This window comes from Aspergillus caelatus (assembly GCF_009193585.1).
Source record: "Aspergillus caelatus strain CBS 763.97 unplaced genomic scaffold BDV27scaffold_116, whole genome shotgun sequence".
Taxonomy (NCBI): Eukaryota; Fungi; Ascomycota; class Eurotiomycetes; order Eurotiales; family Aspergillaceae; genus Aspergillus; species Aspergillus caelatus.
Window position 1 is genome coordinate 97,683 of NW_022475379.1, and position 12,184 is coordinate 109,866.

The 12,184-nt window shown below is 47.4% G+C and overlaps 4 protein-coding genes across 4 annotated transcripts; 1 reads left to right on the top strand and 3 right to left on the bottom strand.

Annotated features, from left to right (window-relative positions):
- Positions 1 to 217: 217 nt before the first annotated feature.
- BDV27DRAFT_130065 (RNA polymerase II mediator complex subunit MED27 domain-containing protein) lies at positions 218 to 1,779 on the top strand. The gene is made up of 3 exons (XM_032067348.1): positions 218 to 739; positions 795 to 1,451; positions 1,502 to 1,779. Exons 1-3 carry the CDS (start codon positions 455 to 457, stop codon positions 1,661 to 1,663), a joined length of 1,104 nt encoding a protein of 367 aa, XP_031926437.1. The 5' UTR covers positions 218 to 454; the 3' UTR covers positions 1,664 to 1,779.
- A 671-nt stretch (positions 1,780 to 2,450) lies between these two features.
- On the bottom strand, positions 2,451 to 4,203 carry BDV27DRAFT_130066 (uncharacterized protein). Its single transcript, XM_032067349.1, has 3 exons — positions 3,643 to 4,203; positions 2,982 to 3,584; positions 2,451 to 2,912 (listed from the first exon to the last, which is right to left on the bottom strand). The coding sequence occupies exons 1-3, from the start codon at positions 3,740 to 3,742 to the stop codon at positions 2,776 to 2,778; spliced, it is 840 nt and encodes a 279-aa protein (XP_031926438.1). The 5' UTR covers positions 3,743 to 4,203; the 3' UTR covers positions 2,451 to 2,775.
- A 426-nt stretch (positions 4,204 to 4,629) lies between these two features.
- BDV27DRAFT_7937 (uncharacterized protein) lies at positions 4,630 to 5,761 on the bottom strand. Its single transcript, XM_032077615.1, has 3 exons — positions 5,238 to 5,761; positions 5,070 to 5,174; positions 4,630 to 5,000 (listed from the first exon to the last, which is right to left on the bottom strand). Exons 1-3 carry the CDS (start codon positions 5,533 to 5,535, stop codon positions 4,888 to 4,890), a joined length of 516 nt encoding a protein of 171 aa, XP_031926439.1. The 5' UTR covers positions 5,536 to 5,761; the 3' UTR covers positions 4,630 to 4,887.
- A 1,331-nt stretch (positions 5,762 to 7,092) lies between these two features.
- On the bottom strand, positions 7,093 to 11,341 carry BDV27DRAFT_130071 (DNA-dependent ATPase RAD26). Its single transcript, XM_032067350.1, has 3 exons — positions 10,897 to 11,341; positions 10,775 to 10,848; positions 7,093 to 10,719 (listed from the first exon to the last, which is right to left on the bottom strand). The coding sequence occupies exons 1-3, from the start codon at positions 11,107 to 11,109 to the stop codon at positions 7,413 to 7,415; spliced, it is 3,594 nt and encodes a 1,197-aa protein (XP_031926440.1). The 5' UTR covers positions 11,110 to 11,341; the 3' UTR covers positions 7,093 to 7,412.
- Positions 11,342 to 12,184: the final 843 nt, after the last annotated feature.

Below are 12,184 nucleotides of genomic sequence, written 5' to 3' on the forward strand. Positions count from 1 at the left end.
CGAGTATCAACGCTCGATTCGTATACTAAGTTCTAGCCATGAACAGGTCTTGTGCCTAAGGCACCAAAGTACCCAACATGTGTAGAAAAACCCCAGCCACCTGTGGCTGATATAACATGTGGCGCACTTCCGTCTGGTCACTGGATGAATATCGCCCATTGATTCAGCCGTTTGAAGCTTTTAAATCACATCCTCAAATTTCACGAAAAGTGAATAAGAAAGAAGTAGCATTCACATTCCTCGCATTGTTATTAATTATTGAGGACTTGACCAGTCAATCAAGCATCGAATCTAATTGAGTATTGAATTACCCATTTGAATTTCACTATCACTACATTCACTTCAACATCGTTCTGGTCGGATCTTTTTCTCTCAAGAACTTTTGTACGCAAGGACGCGCATCGCGTGGAGTGAAATTTATTTTCAAGCCCATCGCCCTCCGTGCTCGGAAACAATGACCAGCACATCACAAGCTGCGCCGAAATTCCCCACGGTACCAGTTGTGGTACCCAAGATGGAGTACCCATCTGAACAAGGCCCCTTGAAGGTCTCGGAAACAAAGCCAAACAATAGTAATACGAACCAGACCAATGTCATCAAGTCCGAGGGTGACAACACAACTGTCAACACCACATCATCCCCGGCAATACAACAAGACTCCAATGCAAGCAAGCAGGTCTCTGAGTCGGAAATGCAGCTCGTATCATCTCTCGCAAAACTCCAGGAATTGGAGGCTATGGTTTGTCTTAACATCCGCTTATCCTTGGGTATACATGGCTAATATGCGATGCCAGATTCATCAACTGCGGACACTGCTCCCGGACCGTTTGTTGGAGCCTTTGGTGCCTATTGTAAATCCAAAGGCTGCGGCAGGGAGGGCAGTACCCAGGTCGCCGCAGATGCTGTATGAGCAGCTTTCGCAAGCTGCGAAGGCTGGTGTCGCCGAGGTGACAGAGTTTCAGAACATGTGGCGCAGCCCTGAAATGAACGCTGTGTGGCAACGTGTCGATGCGCAGATCAAGGAGAATGGCGGGCAATTGTTGCAACCGACCGGTGTTTGGGATCGGAATTATGGTACCCTTCTTGAAGAACTTGTCAAGGAGGAAAATGCAAGGATGGAGCAGCAGCGGAAGTCTGAGGAAGAGCTCGAGCGTTCGAGGATCCAGTCGACTGAAGGGTTTTGGAGGGCGATTGTCGACAGATTCGTCCAGAAGAATGTGCCTGGAGTGCGAGTCTTGCCGAGTAAATCTGAGACGGCTGTCACTATTGTCCTACCAAAGGCCGGTATGACATTCAAGGTACATACGGTCGGTGGATCAGAGGTGAACGGCGTGCCTGAATGGCAGGTCTCGAACCGAACGATGCCTGGTCAAGCTAAGACGAAACTCGAGAGCGCAGCATCCGATTGTTTGAACTCTCGTTCGCGACAGTGGGACCTCGCCTATCTTCTTGTGGGTGATTTCCTCCACCTACCCCAAGTAAACAAGCTAACAAAGACCAGGACATGATATCATCTTACTCCGATGTTAAACAAACACCCTGCATAAAGTGCGGCAAGATGACAGACAACGCAGCACAACTACCGGTCATTCGGCAACAGAAGCAGCTGTCTGAGCCCCAGCAACCACCAATCTGGGAAGCTTATCACCCAAGCTGTATCTGATTATTCGACCCTCATCATATCAATAGCACCACTATTCCTATAACATCGGCTGTACTATACATTGCCCCATTATCGGGCGCATTACAACTCAATATTTGTCAAGATACCATGCTTTCTCATCTAGTTAAACAACCAGACCACCACAAAACTACATTGAAAACCATACTCCAGGACGAGGAATCTTAGACTACTTCCCCCTTGGATGAAACCTCTTCCCCCCCCCCACCAGAAAAAAAAGGCTGGCTCATACGAGAGCTCCCTCAAATATGGATCACAGACACCTTCCCTATAGTGACTAGTTCAGTCAACACGACCATGCCCTGTCCAAGCCTATAACTCTTATTCCCACCCCCAAATATCTATCCAGCCTACCTACAAGCCAAAGCCAACGATAACCAAAGGCATCCCTCCAGAGCAAGGATTAGACCAGATCCAGGAAGTATCAAGCTTTAGTCTTTACCGAATCAACCTGGATGTGTATCATCTTGTAAAAAATGATCCGTTTCGCAATTCAATACGAAGAAGAATGAATTTTGTACTTGTGGCTAAGCGATATATATGTATTTACAACTATTAGCCGGGTAAGAGGGTATTAAGTTTTAGTATTGAACTGGCATGTTTACTCGCTTAGGGCGGTTTGTTCTTTGTTCTCTTGTATGGCCCTTTTCTGTTTTTGTTGTGGAGTCGGGTAGTTGTTGTACTATCGTAGTGAACTAGCATGTGGTTGGGGTTGGTGTAGAATAGCCTAGTAAGTCTGCAGTTCGTTGCTGTCTGGGCAACGTGATTGTTTTGATGCATTTGCTTGCTCTGAATTCTTCACAATATTTAGACCTCATATACATCAGGCCCTATTAGCTATTTATTTATTGACAGTATCATATAAAACAATGACTAACATCATATAGAATAATTATAACAATCCCGCTGCTGCTCTAATCGACAAAGAGGGGGAGAAAAAGAAAATCCAAAACCACAATCCCAACCATATTGCACAATTCAATCACATAAACGCCAGTCCAGCCTGCTGATGATCGCTATCATGAGAAATTGCTCAGCTAAATGCAACGCAGTAACGGTAACGTATAACTTCATCAATGGTCGGTTTTGAAGAATTACGTGAAGAAGACACCGGTGCCGCTTGCGAACCAGGTGAAGGATGCGACGGTGATAGCGGCCATGCCGACGGCGAACTTGATCGCGTTGCGTTCGGCGCTAGTGAGGGCACTGTTGCAAGTAGCACAGACGTAATCTAGGGCGCGTTAGTGTTAGCTTGTTTAGAAACGAGGCTTGAATGACCATGGGAGAAGGGAGAACGTACGGTCAAGTGGGGTGTAAGACTGCGGAGTGTACATTCCGAAGTTGTAACCGATTTGTGAGCCCAAGTGTCCAGCAGAAGCAGTGTCTCCAAGCGTGGAGTTCACATCGTAGACATACAAAGTGTACGTCGCGGTCAGCAGCGGAACCGTCGCATTAGATTGGTATTTCTTGGTATCCCAGACAACCTTGCCAGTTTCCGAGACGCTCATGTTGCTCGCGATGGTATAGGTTTCACTATTCTTGCTGCAGGATGCGACGACGTTGACGGCCGACGGTGTCACTTGAAGCGATGTGTATTTCCATTGGAAGGTCACATATTCGCCGATCTTATAGTAGGTAGTGGCTCCGGCAGAGGTAAGCATCGAGATACCACCCACGGGGTCCCGAGGATCGATCGAGGTAGACGAGGCATCGGTGCCCGTCTTCGTCGACTTGCCCGTCGCTTTTCCAGTCTTTGTGCCAGTCGCTGTCCCTGTCTCTTTGCCTGTCTTTTTACCGGTTTCTGTGGCGTCGCTCTGGGTTTCGGTCTTCGTGGCGCTCTGCTCAGTGGTAGCAGCAGCACCGGTTGTTGCTTTATCAGCAGCAGTCTCTGCAGAGGTTGTTTCTATAGAGATCTGTTGGTTATTGAACAAAGCATGATCGCGGTTCCGGATGATACTCACCCGCTCTAGCCACGACTTCACCGTGCGGGTGTGGCCAAGCCGAGACCATGCCCAGCAAGACTAGGAGGCATAATACAGGAAGAAGAGCGATGGACCGCATATTGACTTGAATCGAAAGATTCACTGCCTAGTTTGAACCACAAGATGGAGGATCGATGGACCCCTGGAGATCTCAAATTTAAGTCAACGGTCGGATCGGTGGCCCCCCTAGTTCCGAGCGATTGTGTCCAAGTCACGAACGCTGGCCGACGGTGGATGGATGAACCTAGCGAGGTGTATCGTGTTCAATGCAATGCTGACGAATGGTTCTGCGCGGAAGGAAATGGTAACGGGGGGTTGTAAAAGTCCTATTCGAGACTGGTGGGCCGGTGAAACATGCAGATCGGCTGATATGATATGATATGAGGGGACCCTGAACGAGTAAACAAAGCGAGTGACTGGGATTGTAACAACCCAACGTGTTGTAGTGGGAGGGCAAAAACGAGGGAAATGGGAAAAAAGAAAACACAGCAATCACAAGTGACTACAAATAGACAAAAGGCATTGGAAGGTCTGGTGAAAAGGACGATGAGAAAAGACCAGCGGGAACGAAGAAACAACTTGATTAATTGGTGTTGTTCTAACCTTTTTGGGCGCATGTGAGACATTTTGGGCTATTTTTGGGGCGGTTGCCGGCCTGAGGCAGTCGCGCGACCGTGTGATTTCTTCAACCCATTCGTTCAAACTAATTTCGTTCTTGTTGCCGATAAACTTATCATGGCTTTTTTTTTTTTTTTTTGTGACGTACCGGAATTATTGTCAAAATAATCTCCATGCTTTTTTTGTCTACTATATCTCTGAAAAACCGCTACGATCTGAATGCTTTTCTCTCCCGTCAAGGGTTTCCCCGGTCGCTTAACCTACCACTGAACAACTATTGACGACTATTGGATGCGCACCATGTTTATTGAATTTTTCTTCTTTTCTCTGGCTATTGCTATTTATCTGTAACATCAGGGTCATTAAGTACCGAAGATCGTCAACCACGGTGTAATAATATACACTCAAAATCCAAAAACTCATCCCAACCGACTCATTATGATTATTAGCATTAAATCAGCATATACATGTATCCAGGTATTGATACAATCATCTCAGGGACCAGAACGTCTTAACCCGATCCCCTGTGGAAGCACCACTCACGAAGCCTCGGTCACTTCGAGACCCATGGCAGGCCAGTGGCAAACCTCGTGCAGATTCTCCGCTTTAGGAAACTGGTTCGACGTTGAGTTGAACCTTGCTGCAGGAGGAGGGAATTGTAGGCTGGAGGTACTTCCACAGATAGAAGAGCTGGGGCGCATTGTGGTACCAGTCGCAGACTATTGCGGGGATGTTAGTGGCGAGTTCCTGACATTGGATTGAGGGCTCCACTAGAAATGGAAACTTACCCAACCAGCCGCCGAATCCCTGCTGTTCCGACCACTCCAGACTGTCACCGTTGATGGAGAAATCACTGTTACCATATCCGGTGTTGATCTCGACCGGCTCCCACGCTGTGGAAATGTTAATCCTAATGTTCCTGTGCCCCGAGGGCAGGAGAGGGGGGAAAAGCTTACCGCCGTAGTTGTTCTGTGGTCGCATTACCAACCCCCAAGGAAAAGGTGTGTCGAGACTGAACTGGACATTCGTGCCGTTCAGGAATGCCGGGCTTGCGGTACCAACGTCCGAGGTGAGAACAGCATCGTTAAATCCAGCACCGGTGTGGTAGCCGTAGACGTAGAGGTCGTTGTGTGCCGAGTTGTCAGCGCCAGTGGTCTTGAGATGGAAAAGGTCCTTGGGCGTGTCGCGAGTACGGAGAATGGGGTTGGCCGCCACGGCGGAGACCAGCAGAGCGAGCGAAGAGAAGAACTTCATTGTGAAAAGAACTCGATGTTTTTTTTTGGGAAAATTAGGCGCGATAGTAATAGGTATTCTTAAAAGATAATCTAGCAAACAAGAAGGAGAAGAAAGACAGGTTGGTGAGGATTGAAGATTGAAGATTGATGAGGAATGTGGAATATATGATCGCGGGGTGGCAAAGGGAGGCGATGGGATTGAAGTAACTATTTATGCCCGAATAGCCACCGCACCACATGCACTTTCTCCCTTGACTGTGGAGAGGATATCGGCCCCGATTCCCCGAGCAGTGGAATGGTTAGTTACTGGTTTGCTATCGTTCAACGGAAACAGGGAAAAAAAAAAAAAAAAAGGAAAGGAAAGAAAAGCGAAAGAAAAAAGAGTAAGTGGCACTACAGTTGGGGCCACTCACTGACTTGGCAGTAGAGGGAGAGCTCCACCGAACGCGGTTGTATCCTTTCCACTTGGCCTGCGTAAGAATTCATGGAACTGGGTCTTTGCAGCGGAGATCCTTAGCCCAGTGGACCAGTGAAGTTGAGCGATCGTCGGTTGCTGGGGAATACAGACGCGGAGAATTGCTAAGATGCTGAGACATACTCCAACACACACAGTCTACTATGTATGATCGGTTTATTTCTGTAGAATTATTTCCCTCAAAGTGCACATGTACACAGTATGTATGTACAGTACAGTACAGTACATCATGTATGATTCCTATTCTCCGTGCGGCAATGCATTGTGTAGTCGATGTGGATAAAATCTGATACAGACTTACTCCATAATGTACATCATGTTTCTTTTTTAGGTGGTCTTGAAAATGTCTCTGAGGCTCCTGATTGAATAGATCTCATACGTCTTAAATTAAATCCAACTGATCTTCGCTTCTATTTTTGTTGATTCCTCCACGATACTGCACACACCTGACATCGACATTAAAGGACCACTGCATAAGTTTTTTTTCTCACGCCGCTCGGTTTTTTGGACAATTTTTTTTTGGCAGATAAGGATAACCATATCAATTCCATGGGTTCAGCCTCTGGCTACTGTCATACCCCATAATCAATTACGTCGAGAATTGTCCTTTCGGCTCTTTTCTCCACCTCGGATCCATGGGTGAGCCACCATTGACCATACAGGAACAATTCTGCAAGGATTGAACAAAACCACTCTGAGTATTGCGATTCCATATACGCTAATATGCAAGGCTCAATCATAATAAGCAACTCAAGGCCAGCCAATGTTGGAAAATATGGGAATCAGGAAGGGGGGAAAGGACAAGGAAAGGGTGGGGAAAAGGTGGGCGAAAAATAGGACCAGTATCCTTTAATCTTCTATACAAATGCATTCGATTGATTGTTTACATCATGATCATCGGGTTCCACTAAGTAAGCTTGGGACAAAATCCCGTCTTGCATCACTAGTAATCATAATTGTTCCTTTCCTTATGAACCCGTGTGGACGACACCGATCTCTTAATATCCCTGCGAAGAAAACGAAGTTGCGAGTCGTGGCCCGCCGGGTATATTCTGATATTCCACTAGCCTATATGGAGAGGGAGAGGGAGAGAGAGTTATATTTTGAAGAATTATATGTCTTTGTATTAAGTATTATATAAACCATATACAGTTGGCAAAGGATAGGGATGGACGATACCCATTCAAGTAGTATACAAACCCAAACTCCTTCCCTTCTATAGCCACGGAACTCCGTATCCCAAGCCCAAGCCAGTGTTAAGAGCCCATCCACGGCAGCATGCTATTTAGTTCTAAACAATACCCACTACGCCAATGCCTCTAGTATCATCAAGCTTTTGTCCCAGCTCATCAAGCCACGCACGGAGCTGGGAGGAAGAGAAACGCCAGGGTTAGGGGGAAAAAAAAGCAGGAAACGACCAACTATCTCTTCTTAGCGTACTCAGTCTTCAGAGACCATTTACCTCGACCGTTCCGTCCACCCTTCTCCAGCACAGCAATGGTTTTAAGCATTTCCTTAAACTCAGCTGATCGTTGTGGTGTGGTGCAGAAACGGTTGAAATGGTCAATCAGCATCTGCGTATGAACGGACCCGCCGTGGGATACAATAAAGTCTCGAATCATCGTCATGAAATCCGCTCCACTAGGTGCCTTGCCTGGCGCGGGGCTGTTACTGCCGCTTCGGGAAGAAGGAGTGCGTGCAGAAAGATTGGCCAGGATGCTAGCTGATGACGGTCCGGCTGCAGCTCGTCTCGCAGAACTGCTACCTCCACCGAAGGCCGGGCGTGCTGTGGGCTCCTCTGGCCTCCCAGCAAGTCCGAACTGACCTGTCCATGTTGGCGTCCCAATGGGCACAGACCGTGCTGCTTCTCCCGCTCGGCGCAGCTCCTCGGCGGCTTCGGCGGCGACCTTCTTCGCTTCCGCTTCGATAATCTTGGGATCCGCACGTACAACCCGCTTGCCATTCACGATCTGATCATGCTCGAGCGCGGAATGAACGCCAGAGCGGGCGAAGATGCCCTCCATGATACGTGACTCCTTATTAGCACCGGGAGGTCCCTGGTCTTTGTCGCTCGCCGGCTCCGAGTCGCCCTGAAAGTTCTCAATTGATGCTACACCTTCAACACGGCTAACGTCTTTCTTCTCATCTTGCTGGTTCCTCGGGTGACTCTGTACGCGGGTACCTGTGCGTGTCTGCTGAGTGGTCGTGCTACTTCCCTCTTCATAGGTGATGTCGGCTTCTTTGAAAATCTTGCTTGTTTCCGTTGGGCCTTGGCCCTCTTCTCCGAGAGAAAATAAGTCGTGCAAATCGCTTAGTTGGAAAGTCTGTCGTTGCTTAGGATCCTTCAATATCTTGTTAGTGAGGAATTGCTTGAATATTTGTCGGTGATAGATTTTTTCCTCGATTGTCCCAGCGGTCATCAATCTATATACTGTAACATCGCGCTTTTGTCCAAGCCGCCATGCTCGCTCACGGGCTTGCACATCGGTTGATGGGTTCCAGTCGGGATCATAAATGATCACCCGATCAGCCCCGGTTAGATTTACTCCCAACCCTCCTACCTTTGTGGTAAGGAGAAACACGTGAAGATCCGGATTATTATTAAATTCGTCAACCATCGATTGCCGATGGGCGATAGGTGTGGTGCCATCCATCCGTCGATAATTGAACCCCGACAGAGATTCCACAAATTTTTGAAGGATGTCCAACATAATACGATGCTGTGTAAATAGAAGGGTCTTATGCCCCGTATCTTTCCACAGCTCAAGGAGTGACTTGACGACCTGCATTTTGCCCGATTTATCAGGGTCACCATAGTCTGTTTTATGTGACGTAAGCTTGTGGCTCTGTAAGTCTGGGTGGTTGCAAATTTTTCGCAGAATATCCACTCCATATAACACCTGCCTGCGGCCTCTGAGAATAGATTGCATCTCTTCAGAGCCGAGGAATGTCTTATACGCCTGTCTCTGCAACTTCGTGAGCTTGCAGAACAATACTTGCTCGCTCTTCTTAGGAAGGTCCGCGGCAACATCGATCTTGAACCGCTGCAGGAGATACGGGCTGATGGCATCTTTTAAAGTCTCTGCACATTTCGCTGCTGTTTGCACTTGTAAGTTTGAAGCATTAGCATATCCGCCCTGACGGATGGGGAACTCGAACTGATTTCGAAAGTTCACCAAGGTCCCCAGACGCATGGGGAAAACAAAGTCGAACAACGACCAAAGTTCTGTCAGGTTATTCTGTATCGGTGTGCCTGACAGAATGATCCGATGTGGTGTCCGGAGTTCCTTGCAATGGATAGTGATCGAAGTGTTGGGATTGCGGATCTTGTGGCCCTCATCTAGCACAGCACAGCCCCATTCCACTGGAATTAGAAGAGGGGTATAGGTCTGCAGGCCGGAGTACGTGGTCACCAGAACATGGCCCTCCTCTACCACACGTTTGACGACTTTTCTCCCGGCTTTTAGCCCACCCAGACTGCGGCGGCTATCCCACGTCTGAGACAGAAGCGCGTCTTCCCTACTACTCTCACTTCGAATATTTACCATTCCACTGCCGGAGGTGTGCAGAATTGAGACACGAAAAGGCGGCCACCAGCGGTGGAACTCATTAACCCATTGTTTCATGACAGTTGCAGGACACACAATAATGACCGGCTTTGTTAGCTTTTTGCTGTAGTGAAGCCCGGCCAGGAAAGAAATGACTTGAATTGTTTTCCCAAGTCCCATTTCATCCCCAATAATTCCTCCTACTTGCTGCTGCTGCAATTCCCATAACCATTGCACCCCTGTCTTCTGATAGTCAAACAACAGGGGATAAATGTCACCAGGGATACGGTATCCGTTGTCATACTCCACGTCGGGTACACTGGGATGAGCCATGAACCACTCCTCCTGTTCTTCATGTTCATGAGCGTCTGTACTGCCCTGCAGGGCACGCTTCCGCGCAGCACTCCTTCGTGTGACCCAATTCTGAAGCCTGGATTGATAGACCTTCTCGTTTCCATCATCCAGCCCGCTGAAATCCTCTATATCGTCTGGGGTCTTCTTGGCCTTGCTTCGAGTTGCGGATTGCGGCGGCGTTCCCTCGGGTACAAAGTCCTCCTCATCTTCTGATAGCGACTTTTCCTCTTCCGACGCTACATAACTTGCTGAGCCATCGTCCGAAGCTACATCTTCCACATTTGTTGCTATCTCATCTGTTTCCTCAGAATCCATGGTTGTCTCTCTGTCCTTAGCCATGTTGGTCAATTTTCTCCGCTTTTTGGGATAATCATCCACTTCCATAGATGTTTCGCTCGCTTCATCAAAGCCAAAGCTAGGGCGCACAAGGTTTCGGTGAGATACCGCAGATCGGTTTTTGACTTGTTCCAATGCCTCTCTTTCGTCGCGCTCGTCTTCGGCGTCGATGAGAGCGTCATGCAGACTAGCAAGGGGTCCCTCATTCGGGCCGGCACTCATTTTGGAGAATGGTGTTATCTTCCCTGTTCGGATGAGATAATCCCTGCGAGACTCATTAGGCATTCGACCTGTCCCCATAGCGGCCCCACCAGATTCCTGTCCTTCATGTCTTTCATTAATACGTTGCTGTATTTCTTTGAGGTCATTTGCCAACGTGGCATTACGGGTTTCTAGTTTTTGAATCTCATTCTGTAGACGGACCCGGGCAGATGTACCAACTGGCTGGGACATTCGCTGGTGTGCTTTTAAAATCTGAGCTTCAAGCTTTCTATAAGAACGTTAGAATATGTCTCAAAAAAAGCCTTTGCCACCGATGTTTATACTCTTTTTCATGTGTTGTACGTTCTAGTCTTCTATTGTCACGTTCGTCTGCTTGCTCCGTGAGCAACCTGTCGGCCTATATACATTAGCAAACAAGAACCCTAAGCGGCACGGTGACAGATACCTGACGAGAAATATCTCTCTCGAGGTCATCCTGGTCGCGAACGTCGGCTTGAAGCTCCCGTAGACGGCTCGTTTCATCTGTGCCCATTGCAGAAGCTTGATCTGAGTGAACTGGAATTGTTGACGAGACTGCATTTGAGAGCATCGCTTGTTTGTCCTTGATGTGCTCATTCTGAGCCAAGGAGTCCGGACCGCCCTCCATGTTGTTGTCCATACTCGGTGAAGAAAAGAAAAAATTAAACAAATGTGAAGCTGCTGCTATACCAAAATCTTCGAATTACCAAATGAGGAGAGACTATGTACGAAGTAAAGTCTCGATAGAGGAGTATATCTTTAAAGTAAGAAATTATCCAACAAGACTGTCTCAAGATCTGTTGGCGCAGTACATGATTCAACGGGTAGTTTAAACCAGGATACTGCTTAGAGACCTCGGAAAAGGAAAGGTCACTCTAAGACTGAGCTTAGATTATGTTATACAGTTCCCTGCGTATCAGTCATATGCATCAGGAGGATTAGTACAAGTATAACGTGAATGAACCAGCAAGGCCTTCACAAGTATTATCCATGTCTTGATAATCATAATTACGGCAGAATGGTTTCACCGATTGTGAGTCACTGACCGCCTTCGGGGCTGGACTGTCCCAAACTGACTAACCAGACGTTCGTCATGGCTTAGCCTCCCACGTCACTGGTGGCATCAGCGTTGGGGCCACTGGGCCGCCATACGGAGTATAGTCTGGATTGGGTATTAATCTAACTTTTTTGTTGACTGATTGATGCCTATCAATTGTGATTCTAGGGCTCATCTCTGTTGAATGTCGAGCATGCCACTAAATAGCGGGGAATACCTTCTTTGGCCTAATTTAGTTCCGCCTAAGTTGCATGCCACGGGAGATACCTAGTGTTTAACTTACGAAGCTGTCTTTTTCATGCTGCAAACGTCAACTGACTTTTGTATAGTACATACTGTACGAGCTGGACGGGTAATTCGGGTTGTATACTAGGCATCATGGCTTGGGACTTGGTACACATAGGTACGATATAATCATTCTGAATCCGCTTTGCGACCTAACTGTGCCGTAGCAGTTACTGAGTAGTAATTATGGAGGTATTGTGTGTTCTTTCAGTGGAACAGACGCTAAGAGGCTGGTTGGGCGAGGTAAAAGTAAACAAATACTACTTGGTAATATGTAATATTAAGGAATGCAGTAAATAATAATGACAGCCAACCTAACCCTATACGAAGAAGTTTAACATAATACAAATAAAAAGGTCTTAAAGAAAAAAAA

Coding starts and splice junctions, on each gene's coding strand:
- BDV27DRAFT_7937 (XM_032077615.1), bottom strand. CDS start 5,535: ATGAAGTTCTTCTCTTCGCTCGCTCTGCTGGTCTCCGCCGTGGCGGCC. Junction 5,175..5,237: donor ACCACAGAACAACTACGGCG/GTAAGCTTTTCC, acceptor ACATTTCCACAG/CGTGGGAGCCGGTCGAGATC. Junction 5,001..5,069: donor GGGATTCGGCGGCTGGTTGG/GTAAGTTTCCAT, acceptor TCCCCGCAATAG/TCTGCGACTGGTACCACAAT.
- BDV27DRAFT_130071 (XM_032067350.1), bottom strand. CDS start 11,109: ATGGACAACAACATGGAGGGCGGTCCGGACTCCTTGGCTCAGAATGAG. Junction 10,849..10,896: donor AGAGAGATATTTCTCGTCAG/GTATCTGTCACC, acceptor TAATGTATATAG/GCCGACAGGTTGCTCACGGA. Junction 10,720..10,774: donor CGTACAACACATGAAAAAGA/GTATAAACATCG, acceptor ACGTTCTTATAG/AAAGCTTGAAGCTCAGATTT.
- BDV27DRAFT_130066 (XM_032067349.1), bottom strand. CDS start 3,742: ATGCGGTCCATCGCTCTTCTTCCTGTATTATGCCTCCTAGTCTTGCTG. Junction 3,585..3,642: donor TGAAGTCGTGGCTAGAGCGG/GTGAGTATCATC, acceptor AGATCTCTATAG/AAACAACCTCTGCAGAGACT. Junction 2,913..2,981: donor GTCTTACACCCCACTTGACC/GTACGTTCTCCC, acceptor AACGCGCCCTAG/ATTACGTCTGTGCTACTTGC.
- BDV27DRAFT_130065 (XM_032067348.1), top strand. CDS start 455: ATGACCAGCACATCACAAGCTGCGCCGAAATTCCCCACGGTACCAGTT. Junction 740..794: donor TCCAGGAATTGGAGGCTATG/GTTTGTCTTAAC, acceptor ATGCGATGCCAG/ATTCATCAACTGCGGACACT. Junction 1,452..1,501: donor GGGACCTCGCCTATCTTCTT/GTGGGTGATTTC, acceptor AACAAAGACCAG/GACATGATATCATCTTACTC.